Below are 14,332 nucleotides of genomic sequence, written 5' to 3' on the forward strand. Positions count from 1 at the left end.
ATATGAGGAATTTGAGAGGCAACGTGGGGGGTTTGGCAGGTAAGAAAGGAATAAATGAAACAAGATGGGATCAGAAGGGAGACAAACTCATAAGAGAACCTTAATCTCATAAAATGGAAAATTTTATGTATTTATACTTTATCACAAGTTTTTTAAAAAGAAAAAAACATAGGATTTGATTTTCTGGATTATGACTAATAACTCAAGAATGATAAGCCCTGAGAATCTCACAAAGAACATCTTTGAGAGTAAATGTTTGTCTAAATGTTAATCTATTCTTCAAATAGATTTCTAGAAATGGAATCCTTGAATCTAAATGTTTGAACACTGGTGAACTCTCCTTTTGAGGTATATTGCCAAATTTCACCACGGTAAATATACAACAACTTAAACTATGGCAGAAAACAACAACAACAAAAAACAGAGAAAATATTAGTAACAACCATAAAAAAAGGTTAATTGTCTTAATAGGAAAATAAATTGATCTTGAAAACAAATTTATCAACAAATTGTTAAGCAAAATACACTAAGACCAAAATAGGTATATTGGTAATGAAAATGAACAGACATCCTATAAACACACACACAAAATGACTTTTAAATTTATGAAGTAGTCCTACCTCACTGGCATCAAAGAAATAAAAATGAAAGGGTTCCTGGGTGGCTCAGTTCTTTAATTGCCTGCCTTCAGCTCAGGTCATGATCTCAGGGTCCTGGGATTGAGCCCTGCATTGAGGTTCCTGTTCAGCAAGGAATCTGCTTCTCCCTCTCTCTCTCTCTCTTTCCCTCCCTCCCTCCTTTGTTGAGGGTTCTTATAAAAAATGGATGCTGCATTTTGTCACACGCTTTTTCTGCATCTATGAGAGGATCTTAACCTTTCTTTTATTAATGTGGTGTATCACACTGATATATTTGCAGATATTGAACTACCCCTGAAGCCCATGAATAGAACCCATTTGGTCATGGTGAGTAATTTTTCTAATGTACTGTGGATTTGATTTGCCAGTATCTTGTTGAGAATTTTTGCATCCATTTTCATCAGGGATATCTGTCTGTAATTCTTCTTTATAGTGGAATCTTTGTCTGGTTTGGGAATCAAGGTAATGCTGGCATCAGAGAAGGAATTTGAAAGTTTTCCTTCCATTTCTATTTTTTGGAACAGTGCCAGTATTAACTCTTCTGTAAATGTCTGGTAGAATTCCTCCAGGAAGCCATCTGACCCTGGTTTTTGGTTTTTGTTTTTGTTTTCTGGGAGATTTTTGATGACTGAATCCATTTCTTTGCTGGTTATGCATCTGCTCAAATTTTCTATTTCCTCCTGTTCCAGTTTTGGCAGTTTGTATGTTTCTAGGAATGTATCCATTTCATCCAGATTTCTCAGTTTGTTGGCATATAATTTTTCATAATATTCTCTTATAATTGCTTGTATTTCTGTGGTGTTTGTAATCTCTCCTCTTTCATTCGAGATTTTATTTGGTTCCTTTCTCTTTTCTTTTCCATAAATCTGTATACGGGTTTTTCAGTTTTGGTAAGCCTCAAAGAATCAGCTCTTAGGTTCATTGATCTGTTCTACTGTTTTTTTTTTTTTATAATTAAATTTATTTATTTTCAGCATAACAGTATTCATTATTTTTGCACCACACCCAGTGCTCCATGCAATCCGTGCCCTCTATAATACCCACCACCTGGTACCCCAACCTCCCCCCCCCCCACCACTTCATTCCCCTCAGATTGTTTTTCAGTAGTTCAATAGGTTTTTCTGTTTTTGTTTTGTTTTTTGTCTGGAAGGTTTTGAAACTTCTCCTGGGATGTTGCTATCCTGAACACCCTTCTTGGAGGTTAGTCAAGACCCCAATAGAAGAGGGGGAGCTGAGCAGCTAAGTGGATGGTTCAGGAATTTTACTCTTCTGTTTCCATTTCCAATCCTATCTCATCAACCTGAATAGTCTCAAGACTGGGGGAGAGAAATGAAAACAAGGTTTTCCTTACAATAAGTTTAAAACCCCTTCTTTAGCCCACAAAAGTGCTTGGTGTGGGAATATATTTTGGGTGGGATCCCCAAACACTGTATAGGGACCCCCAAATGCAAGAAAACCTCTTGTCTCCATTAAACTCATTTGGGGTAGACTATCTCAAGAATGTATTAGAGAGCACAAAACCCCTTTTGAGGACAACTATATTCCTTCCTTTGTTTTTCACCCTCACTGAAACAATACAGCAGGTGAGATGGAATTGAAGGAAATCAGAGTTTTCTTTTCTCCCACTCTTAGTTAATGTGTAATGCTGCCTCCAATCCTGCCCCATCACTGATGAACAGTCAAAAAAATAATAACTAAACCAGGGTAGTTTGCAACTGTCAGAAGAAGAGTTGGATGGTTTAACAAAAGAGACACTGACAAAAAAACATTTCTCTACAATACTATAATTATAAAATTGAAGGCACATCCCTGGCAGAAATATGATCAATTACATGCTTATGGAAAAACAAACTACTGAATATTTTAACTGTAGTAGATGATTATTGCACATTGTCCTATTTTGGGTACCAATCAATGTTTAACAATGATTAGTTAAGCACTTAACTAAAAACACATGGTTGAGACGCCTGGTTTTGGCTACAAAAGGTATCTATTATCAATGCCATGATAGAAGCTCTTTTAATTGAAGAACGAGATTTCATGTTTTTGTGCTTTACCTGGTTATTTACACCAGATAAACTTCCAGAGGGACTACAGAAACTTAGTGTCAAAAATAGCTAATAATTCAGCATGAATCCATATTTTCTATATTTGGTAAAATAATATTTTTAAATATAGAAAAGTAAGAAATAAGCAAGCAAAAAATCCAAAGGGAGTTATTTTAGAAAATGTTTTTATTCTTGTTAAAGCAACCAATAACCAGATGCCTCACCCAAAGAAAGTAACAAAATAGAGTAAAACAAATATTAAGAAAAATAATTTTAAAGCAAGATTCACAAGAAATGGGAAAAAATTTCTCAAAGAACATACATTCTTGATTTTAAGCTGTGTACATAAAAGAGATGCACACTTAAATTTTTGGAAACATCTTGTCTACAGTGCTATTTTAAGCATTCTGAAGAAGACATCTGAAAAAAGAAAAAAATAAACTTTTAAAAAGTTAAAGCATAATATAAAATTTTTTGTTCACAAAGCATCAAATTTAACACTCTAAAATGCTGATACTAAACTAAGAACATCTCTATTTTCACAACTGACTACCATACTTCTTTAGACTAGGACACTAAATACTCTAGTTGTGTTTTAACCTTTGAAATTCAAAAGGCATCTTTGGATATTCAAGGTAAAAGGTGCCCCATAGTTGAGTCAGAACCAGCACTGGATATCAAAACATCCTTGTTATCTTCAAACTGACAGCATGGTTACTGAGTGAATATAGAAGAGTGATAAAGGAAGGACAAATAAAGATCTTCAGATAGTCAAGTATCAAATTCAAATATAAATCCATTTTACTTCTATATGGTAAATATGTGTGTGTACATATGTATGAATAGACATACACGTACACACATATACGTTTATAACATTTGTTCTCACTAGTCACTAGTTACTTAAAGCTACTTACTAACTGAAACCAATGTTTTTAATCCTGATTATCATCTCTCTCTCTCTCTCTCTCCCTCCTGTGAATACAGCTGCTCTATGAAGCTAATTGGGAGTTCAAGATCACAAAAGAGACTTGTGGTAGAGAATTAAAAGATAGTTATAGATACTTAAAACAGGATTCTTTCTAAACATGTTTTCTGTTCTAATAGTAAGGGTTGAAATTAGATCCTTCATTATTCCCAGACTATAGGCTGCTCTTCCTACTGTCCTAGGACATGTGGGTCCCTTGGCAAGTGGGAGCCAAAAGGACAATTCACAAACACACATGGAAATCAAAGTAGTAACTGACTATGTTCAAGTGTTTCAAAGACAGAGAAAGAGTAGGGGAGAAAGAAAGAGAGGTGCTTCTTTTTTCAAAAGTCTATTATACATTTGTCTTATTAGCTGTTTCTTCTAGAGGAAACAAGTGGTATGATGAATCACTAGAATTAAAAATAAAAAAATATATATTAAAATTCAAAGCAGAAGCATGGAAGATGGCACAGGCATTTAAAGAGCCTAGACATACAAACACATTCATATTTCACTAGGATGGTTTTGCCTTTTTAGAGTAATAGCACCTTCATCAGTAGTTTCAGTCCTCTCTTTAAGATAGTGGAGATAAAAATAAGTTTTTTTCCAAATCTTTAAAGACAAAATGGAATAATGTGGTAAACTTTTTGTGTGTGTATGAAAGGACAAGAGAGAAAGGAAATAGGAGAGGAAGAAACCCATACCCCACTCTCACCTGATTATAGACTCTCCCCTAAAAAAATTGATTATTAATATTCATTACAGACCTCAAGGGGAAAAAAGTACTAAGTGTAAATCCTATGTGCTAGGCATTGTGCTAACAGCTTTACATATGATGATAGGAACAAAATGTTAGGAATTTATTTATTTTCACTTCCATGTTCTACATATGAAATCCATCTTGCAATTAACAAGGAATTTAGATAGTGATGCAAGTGCCAGATCTCTGACCAGTGTGTTAACTCTTAGGCACTCAGAAGGGGATTTCTAAATGTATATGGCACTGAGAATAGCCCCTGAATTTACAACCCATGCTAACTAGCAAGAGCAAATGTTTTATAATAGAGAAAACTAGAAACTTGACTAAAAGGTATCACAACCTAGGGAAATTCTCATTTCTGTATTACAACTTACCGTGTTTTTTGGTAAGTGCCGCTTTGTATAATAGTATTATTTTAAAGTCATTTTGAGAAGTCATCTAAAATACTAAAATATCATTAAAATATATTAAATTATATATACCAGCTAAAGTCCTTGTATTCTCTCCAAAAAAAGGACAAATTTAGTGAGTCCAGGTAATTTCATATGACCCGTATATGTTAAAGACGGTAAGATATTAATCTTTGAAAAAGTCAATTGTGGAAGAGGCTCAAAATCTTAATTAAGTTTTGATCAGGAGGGAGACAAACCATAAGAGACCCTTAATCTCACAAAACAAACTGAGGGTTGCTGGGGGTGGGGGTAGAGATGGGGTGGCTGAGTGATGGACATTGGGGAGGGTATGGGCTATGGTGAGTGCTATGAAATGTGTACACCTGATGATTCACAGACCTGTACCCCTGGGGCAAATAATATATGTTAATAAAAAAATCTTAATTTTCTGGACTGAGGCTGATATATTAAGAACAATTTATAGTGAAAGTCAGTAGGAGTAAATTGAAGGTTTGTACAGAGCTAGGGAGTCAATGAAAGAAGAATCCAATCCATTTTTTTTTACAATGGAAAGATAGGAAACAAGAAACCCTCTGGACCCTTACGGTCTTTTGGGCTACAAGAAAAAGAAAGGAAGATGATATTGGAAAAGTTATCAGTTATTTTTAGCAATCAAAAATCACCTACACTTAACTCACTGGGAAGAACAACAACAACAGTAAAGGCATCTAAGAAAACAACTGCAAAAACAAAGATGCAGGGACAATCAGGGGAGAAGAAATCCTATAATAAATAAGGCACGTCTATTTTTAAACCGTTTCTACTGTTTTCCATCTAAAACCAGATGCTTTATACAGTGTTTTAAAAGCCCTTGTTCCCCAACCTGGCAGGGCTGAGAGCTCAAGAATGTCCTCAAGATCATGGTCTCAGATCTTCAAACTTTTTTTTAAGTATCCTTTTTCTTGAGCCTTTTCTTTTTGGTCAAAGAAAAAGTCATCTGTCACTTTAGCAGCAATTCCGCAATCTTCAATTGTGGGGCTTGTTGTAAACCTCACTGGCCTACCTTATCTGTTCCTAGTGAAAACAAAAAGTATTGGCAATTCACCTTAAATAAAGCTAGGTTGAGAGCTAATGCTCTGAAAAAAAAAAAGGTATTTTTGCCACTGGACAAATGCAATTCAAAGATATTCCCTAACATAAGGGCATGAGACCAACAGAAAGTCCTTCCGCAATATTTCGAGAAGTTAAGGAGGTATCGCTAATGCTGTATCAGCGCGTAACAACATCAGCTAGTAGTACTCTGTGTGACCTGTTACAATGCGGTGTCATCATCTTCCCTACTGTCTCCCACCAGAAGTGAATGCTTATCAGGTTCACTGGTACCGATGCTGTTGAGGGACCGTTTATCAGACAGCAGTGAATTTATGGAGGCTCTGCTGTAATTAACAAGCCGGTCCAGCAAACCCAGTTTAGGGGAGTTTCTCAAGGTGTCATCTATTCCAACATGAACGCTGATCTCTGAAGGCCTCTTCTGTCCCATCTGGCTTCGGGCATGCAGTTCGTAATTCTCATAAGTTGGTTTTCTGTAACTGAACACATGCAAAATACACTAGTGTGAAATAAGCAAATGTGAGCTAGACACTTGTTACAGTCAAAACTGGAGATCTATTTGCCTGGTATGAAATCTACAAAGGTGGTTCCTGCTAGGAAATTGACCCCCCTAAAATTATATAGAGTCACACGGTGAGAAATTGTACTTCTCAGAGCCAATGTACTACATTTTACCCAACTCAGTGCTGTAGTGGCTAGGTAGAGACTACATAAGATGATAATCACATAGCTAACATTTATTATTAAGAACAGTTGGGGCCTATCCTATAAGAATGAGACCTACCAAGACTGACTGTGGATGATAAAGGGAATAAAAAATACAAACATGAGTGAGCCATCATACTTACAGTTTAAGGAAGAGAGAGGAGAGTACTACTGAAACAGATGAAGCAGCCATTGCAGCAGATCCCATCCAGGGCTGCAAAACCAAACCAATGGGCATAAACACTCCTAGGAAACAAGTGTGGATTAGTGAGAGCAAAGAGCATTAAACAGATTATTAATGTGTTTATAATACATACATACACATAATTTCCTTGTTTGATATTTATTCAGTACTTTTCATGTGGAAAAACTGGCAGCAACATAAGTCTCCACCAATAGGAGGATAGAGTGCTGTTGTGAACATTCTTGTACACGACTCCCTGTGCGCATGTTTGAGAAATTCTCTAGGGTCATACCTAGAGATGAAACTAGATTATGACATGGGCACATCTTCAACTTTAGGTGGATATTCCTCAGTTCTCCAGAGTGTCTTGCACCATATCATAATCCCACCAAGAGTGAATGAATAGAATATGAATTTGACAGACATTTGAACATTTGGCTTATATGACAGGGATAAGATAGACTTATTGTTCTTATAACGTTTTATGTGCTCATCTAGTTTTCTTTTTTTCTACAGTGATCATATATTACTTGCATAATTTTTTCCACTCTGCCCCTACTTACCTAATTTTTAAAATTTCTTTTCAGTGTAACAGTATTCATTGTTTTTGCACCACACCCAGTGCTCCATGCAATCCATGCCCTCCCCAATACCCACCACCTGGTTCCCCCAACCTCCCCCCCCCACCCCTTCAAAACCTTCAGGTTGTTTTTCAGAGTCCATAGTCTCTCATGGTTCACCTCCCCTTCCAATTTCCCTCAGCTCCCTTCTCCTCTCCATCTCCCCATGTCCTCCATGCTATTTGCTCCAGAAATAAGTGAAACCATATGATAATTGACTCTCTCTGCTTGACTTATTTCACTCAAAATAATCTCTTCCAGTCCTGTCCATGTTGCTAGAAAAGTTGGGTACTCATCCTTTCTGATGGAGGCATAATACTCCATAGTATATATGGACCACATCTTCCTTATCCATTCGTCTGTTGAAGGGCATCTTGGTTCTTTCCACAGTTTGGCAACCATGGCCATTGCTGCTAGAAACATTGGGGTACAGATGGCCCTTCTTTTCACGACATCTGTATCTTTGGGGTAAATACCCAGTAGTGCAATGGTGGGGTCATAGGGAAGCTCTATTTTTAATTTCTTGAGGAATCTCCACACTGTTCTCCAAAGTGGCTGCACCAACTTGTATTCCCATCAACAGTGTAAGAGGGTTCCCCTTTCTCCACATCCTCTCCAACACAAGTTGTTTCCTGTCCTGTTAATTTTGGCCATTCTAACTGGTGTAAGGTGGTATCTCAATGTGGTTTTAGTTTGAATCTCCCTGATAGCTAGTGATGATGAAAGCCCAAATTAATAAAATTATGAATGAAAAGGGAGATATCACAACGAACACCAAGGAAGTAGAAACAATCATCAGAAGTTATTATCAACAGTTATATGTCAATAAGCTTAGCAACCTCGATGAAATGGATGCATTCCTGGAAAACTATAAACTCCCAAAATTGAACCAGGAAGAAATTGACAACCTGAATAGACCGATATCTAATAACGAGATTGAAGCAGTGATCAAAAACCTCCCAAAAAACAAGAGCCCAGGACCTGACAGATTCCCTGGGGAATTCTAACAAACTTTCAAAGAAGAAATAACATCTATTCTGAAGCTGTTTCAAAAAATTGAAGCAGAAGGAAAACTTCCAAACTCTTTCTATGAAGCCAGCATTACCCTGATCCCCAAACCAGGCGAAGACCCTACCAAAAAGGAGAATTTCAGACCAATATCACTGATGAATATGGATGCAAAAATTCTCAACAAGATCCTAGCAAACAGGATCCAACAGCACATTAAAAAGATTAGCCACCATGACCAAGTGGGATTCATCCCTGGGTTACAAGGATGGTTCAACATTCACAAATCAATCAATGTGATAGAACAAATCAATAAGAGAAGAGAGAAGAACCACATGGTCCTCTCAATTGATGCAGAAAAAGCATTTGACAAAATCCAGCATCCGTTCCTGATTAAAATGCTTCCAAGTATAGGGATAGAGGGAACATTCCTGAACTTCATCAAATCTATCTATGAAAGACCCACAGCAAATAACATCCTCAATGTGAAACAGCTTGCGTCCTTCCCGTTGAGATCAGGAACACGACAAGGATGTCCACTCTCACCACTCTTGTTCAACATAGTATTAGAAGTCCTAACAACAGCAATCAGACAACAAAGAGAAATAAAAGGTATCCAAATTGGCAATGAAGAAGTCAAACTCTCTCTCTTCGCAGATGACATGATTCTTTATATGGAAAACCCAAAAGACTTCATCCCCAAACTACTTACATAATTTTTTTAAAAATCACTTGCTCTATGAATTAAATCTTTCTAGATTTTGATTGTTCTTTTATTTTTTGTTTCCTCAGCATTTTGTGTTCTTATTTATAAACAGATTTGTAATTATTCTTACATCATTTCATGTTCTTCTTTTGCTCTCCAGAAATAACAAGAAAAAAGTGATAACTCTCTTCTTACTAATTCCTGGGGTGCCTGGGTAGCTCAGTTTGTTAAGCATCCAACTCTTGCTTTCGGCTCAGGTCATGATCTCAGGGTCGATCTCAGGGTCGTAAGCTCAAGTCCAGCACTGGACTCTGAGCAGGGTGTGGAGCCTGCTTAAGATTCTCTCTCTCCCTCTCCCTCTGCCCCTCCCCCTGCACTCTCTTTCTCTAAAAAAAAAAAAATACAATTTATTACTAACTCCCACAAAGTCTCTAAGTACAAGCCATTATAAAATGTTTGTTTAAAAATTCTAAATTGCTTTTGCTTGGTCATATTCCTTTACTCAATCCATCAATCTCCCTCCTTTCCCCCTGCTTTTTTCCTCTCGCTCTCTCCCTTCCCCCACTCCTTCCCTCTTTCTCTGTCTCTCCCTGTCTCTCTTTCTCTCCTGGTACCCAAACTTAAAAAATAAACCCTGTTGGCTATTAGAATTTTAAGTGAAGAGCCAAACATTCTCTGCATGCTATAATTATAACTATGTAACAAGACAGAAAAACTGATGCAAAGTAAAAAAAGACTGGAAGTAAATACACTAAAATGTTAACAGTACTTGTGTTTGGGTAGTGAGATTAAAAGCAAATTTGTTCTTGGGGCACCTGGGTAGCTCAGTCTGCTAAGCATCTGACTCTTGATTCTGGCTCAGGTCATGATCTCACTGAGATTGAGCCCTGCATTGGGCTCCCTGCTCAGCCAGGAAGTCAGGTGTAGATTCTCTCTCCCTGTGCCCCTCCCCCTGCTAATGCTCACTTTCTCTCTCAAATAAATAAATAAATAAATAAATCTTTAAAAGTAAATTTGTTGGGCGCCTGGGTGCCTCAGTGGGTTAAGCCGCTGCTCAGGTCATGATCCCGGGGTCCTGGGATCGAGTCCCGAATCAGGCTCTCTGCTCAGCGGGGAGCCTGCTTCCTCCTCTCTCTCTGTCTGTCTCTCTGCCTACTTGTGATCTCTCTCTGTCAAATAAATAAATAAAAATCTTTAAAAAAAGAATACATTTTAAAAAAAAAGTAAATTTGTTCTCTTCAGCAAAAAAATAAATAAATAAAAACATAAATATAAATGTGAGAGCATATGGAAAAAGAGATAAAACAATGTGGGGAAGTACTACTCATTGGTTAACTTAAATGACAATTATACAGGTTTTCATTGTATCTTTGACCCTAGTTATGTATAGCTTTGAAATTTTTCAAAATATAAAGTTGGAGGGGAAAATAAATTAAAATAAACATGCATATACATTTTATGTATATAAATTTTATGCTATAATGAACATTGCTCAAAATTACAATTATTGATTTTAATATTACCTTTCACCACACCAGCGGGCTTCATATAAAAACTGAGCTCAAAGCTAATAAGACTAAACTTTTCAATATGATAGGTCTCTAATGACTTCAGAGGAGAAAGTAACACGAGCTAATAGTCACATACCAGCAGCTATGGGAATTCCAACTAGATTATAAATCAGAGCAAAAATAAAATTTATCCGAATCCTCTTCACTGTCTTCCTTGATAAGTCAATACTTGCCACTACATCCAGAAGATCATTCTGAGAACAGAAATATTTGTAATATTAGTGAGAGACTCTAAATTAATGAATACTTTATATTTGACACTGTGATTTTGAAGATCTTGTGTACCTTAGGGTGGGTAATATGAATTGACTATAAATTTCAAATATTGCTAAAAATTTCAGTCAGCTTTGGAAGATGCTTTTCCAGGAATTTTTCTCAGGGATTTAGAAAACACTTTTGGGGTTATATGCTGCTATGTAGGTTAACACACATAAAACAATCTCAGCAAGGGTTTGTTGAAGATAGTTTTATTATAAGTGTACCCCCCAATCATATTCTTTCCTTTAGAAGCTTGTCATTCTCATCTGCTTCACTTGATTGAGAAAATATGGAAGTAATTAGTGTTCCTTCTCATACTCTCATCCTGAATTCTCCTAGTCTCAAAGGCTGGGAGGACAGGAATTAGAAGGAAAAGAATGTCCTACTCGAAATACTTTACAACACTATCCCTGACCATGTGGACCAATATCACAGACCTCAAGGTTCAGGTCACAGGACTTACCCTTATCAAAACCACATCAGCTGCTTCAATGGCTACATCTGTACCTGTGCCAATGGCAATCCCAACATTAGCCATTGCCAGAGCTGGAGAGTCATTGATTCCATCTCCTACCATTGCAACCCGTTTCCCCTCCTCCTGAAGTTGCTTCACCTTAGCAACCTTATGAGAAGGGAGAACTTCAGCGAACACCTTTGTAATGCCAACCTACAGGGAGAAAAATAAACTCAATTCATTTCAAGAAACATTACTGGTCCCTTAAATATAACACAGCAATGATGACCATCATTTTCCACTGACCAGAGGTCCAAAATTTCAAAAATTGATAATATCCAGTGATAGGAAGGATATGGAGATATGAGCTCTCTTATATATTCTTGGTGGTTGCGTAAACTGTTATTGTCCTTTTGGAAAACATTTTGTAGGATCTATCAAAGTGCACACATCATTTGATTGCACAGTTCCACTTCCAGCCATATTCTGGACATATTTATACAAATATAAAGAGACATATGTTTGACTTCCAGGGAAGATGGCAAAGTGGGGGTATCCTGGGCTCACCTTGTCCCATAGACACAACTGGATGCACCCACATCAGTATGAATGGCTCAGAGAATGGTCTAAGGACTGGTGGAACAGACTCTCCACAGTTAGGTATAGAGAAGAGGCCATGTTGAGGAAGGTGTGGAGGGGGAGATAAGATCTGGATCCGGGTGCACTCATGGGACAGTATGTGAGAAGGAAGAGTGTAGTGGGCCTGGGAGGGGAGAGGAATAGACCCCTACAGTGGGTGCCCCAGGCACAGGGGCCTGCAGAGGGAAGGCAAGTCCCCGCAGAGGCTGGCTTTGAGAACCAGAGGGGCCTGGCTTTGCAAGTTCTTATAATCAGTGGGGCTTAACACCTGGCACTTCAAAAATCAGCTAGTTCAGCTCTGGGAGAGCCAGATGGCAATAAGAAACTGAGCACCCCCGCCCCCCACAGCCTCCCCATGCAGACAGCACAACAAACAGCTTCAACCACATAGAAACAGCAGTTTGAAAAATGCCTGGGGTATACAGGACAGAGATTTGTTTACTAATCTCAGAGTGTGTGCAGTAGGGGCAGGGATCTTTGAGAGACTGCTTCAAGAACAAAAGACCTGGTAGGCAGCATTTACCTCCCCTGCCCCCAGCCAAGATACCCCAACACCTATGGTAACTAGCCCAGAGCCAACTCTCTCTACATAGATTACCAACAGTGTGCCCTGCTGCCAGACAATCCTGCAGATCCACCCCCTCCAACAGCAGTTTTCCCCAGTGGCTGCAGGTGCCTTCCCACAGCAGGCTAGCCCAGACCCTGCTGGAACCCCACACCCTGCCCACATTCTCTCCCATAGACCTGCCCCCTCTAGCATGCCCTTGGCCGGAGCCCTTCCAGAGCAGTGCCACAGCCTGGCAGTGCACAAGCAGCCCTGAAAGGGGTCAGAACCTTAACAACGTAGCTCTGGCCCCAGGCAGAGGGAAAGACAATCACACACCCAAGACTAACTAGGGGCCCAGCAGTGTGCTGGAGGTAGATATGGGGTCTGGTGGCAGGCTCTACCTACCAAAGCAAGCTTCTCAGGGGAGAACACCTTATAGGTTGGTGCTAGCACATCTCTGGCAAAAAACTGGTCTGACTCAACTCACGTCAAGGCAGCCCCAGACTGGCCCACTAATGCCATGGGGACTAAATCTTGCTGCCAAAAAGCAAAAAGAGACATTGTAGACAACTGGACAAAAGGCAAAAGTGGCTCATCCAAAATAGTCTGGTGCATGCAATACAGATAGGAGACACTCATGAAGTGCCAGAATCTAGTGAACAGGGGGAGGAAGGGGATACCACACTGCAGGGTACTAAATGACCTTTTCTTCATAAGGACATCAGTTTCAAGTGCAGGAGATGTAGGTGACTTTTCTAACACATAGACTCAAACAAGAAAGTTGGAATGAGGAGACAGAGGACTATTGCCCAAATGAAAGAACAGGGCAAAATCACAGCAAGAGAGCTAGAAGAAATGAAAATAAGTAATATACCTGATACATAACCCAAAGTGATGGTCATAAGGATACTCATTGGACTTAAGTAAACAGTGGAGACTTCAGGGTGACCATCAACAAAGAGATAGAAAACACAAAAAAGAAGCAAATGGAGCTGAAGAACTCAACAGCTGAAATTAAAAATATGCTAGAGAGAATAAAGAGGAGACTAGAGGACCCACAGCAAACATCATCCTCAATGGTGAAAAATGGCGATCTTTTCCCCTAAGGTCAGGGAACAGAACAAGGATGTCCACTCACCACTTTTAGTTAACATAGTACTGAATATCAGAGCCACAGTGATCAGATAACAAGAAGAAATAAAAGGCATCTGGGGCACATGGGTGGCTCAGTCGGTTAAGCATCTACCCTCAGCTCAGGTCATGATCCCAGGGTCCTGGGATAGAGCCCTGCACTGTGCTCCTTGCTTAGCGGGGAGTCTGCTTCTCCCTCTCCCTCTGCCTCTGCCCCTTACTTACACCCAATAAATTAAAAAATCCTTAAAAAAAGAAAGAAAAGGCATCCAAATTGGTGAGGAAGAAATAAAACTTTGATTACCTGTAGATGACACACTATACATACAAAGGCCTAAGGACTTCACCGAGAAACTACTAGAACTGATAAGGGAATTCAGTAAAGTCATAGGATACAAAATCAATATACGGAAATTCACTGCATTTCTAAATACTAATTATGAAGTAGCAGAAAGAGAAATTAAGAAAACAATAGCATTTACAATTATACCAGAAATAATGAAATACGTAGGAATAAGTTTAACCACAGAGGTGAAAGATTAGTACTCTGAAAACTATAAAATACCAATTAAAGCCATTGAAGATTACACA

General features: G+C 38.5%; 1 protein-coding gene across 1 annotated transcript in view; it reads right to left on the reverse strand.

Annotated features, from left to right (window-relative positions):
- Positions 1 to 2,406: 2,406 nt before the first annotated feature.
- Positions 2,407 to 14,332, reverse strand: part of ATP7A (ATPase copper transporting alpha) — a 190,064-nt gene continuing 178,138 nt past the window's right edge. The window contains exons 18-22 of the mRNA XM_059385224.1: positions 13,098 to 13,147; positions 11,434 to 11,637; positions 10,789 to 10,906; positions 6,767 to 6,869; positions 2,407 to 6,397 (exon numbers count right to left, since the gene is read on the reverse strand). Of these exons, the coding sequence (XP_059241207.1) occupies positions 6,121 to 6,397; positions 6,767 to 6,869; positions 10,789 to 10,906; positions 11,434 to 11,637; positions 13,098 to 13,147 (752 nt within the window). The 3' untranslated portion in view covers positions 2,407 to 6,120. The remainder of the gene's footprint in view (positions 6,398 to 6,766; positions 6,870 to 10,788; positions 10,907 to 11,433; positions 11,638 to 13,097; positions 13,148 to 14,332) is intronic.

The sequence above is a fragment of the Mustela nigripes genome, chromosome X, assembly GCF_022355385.1.
Source record: "Mustela nigripes isolate SB6536 chromosome X, MUSNIG.SB6536, whole genome shotgun sequence".
In the NCBI taxonomy this organism is placed as follows: domain Eukaryota; kingdom Metazoa; phylum Chordata; class Mammalia; order Carnivora; family Mustelidae; genus Mustela; species Mustela nigripes.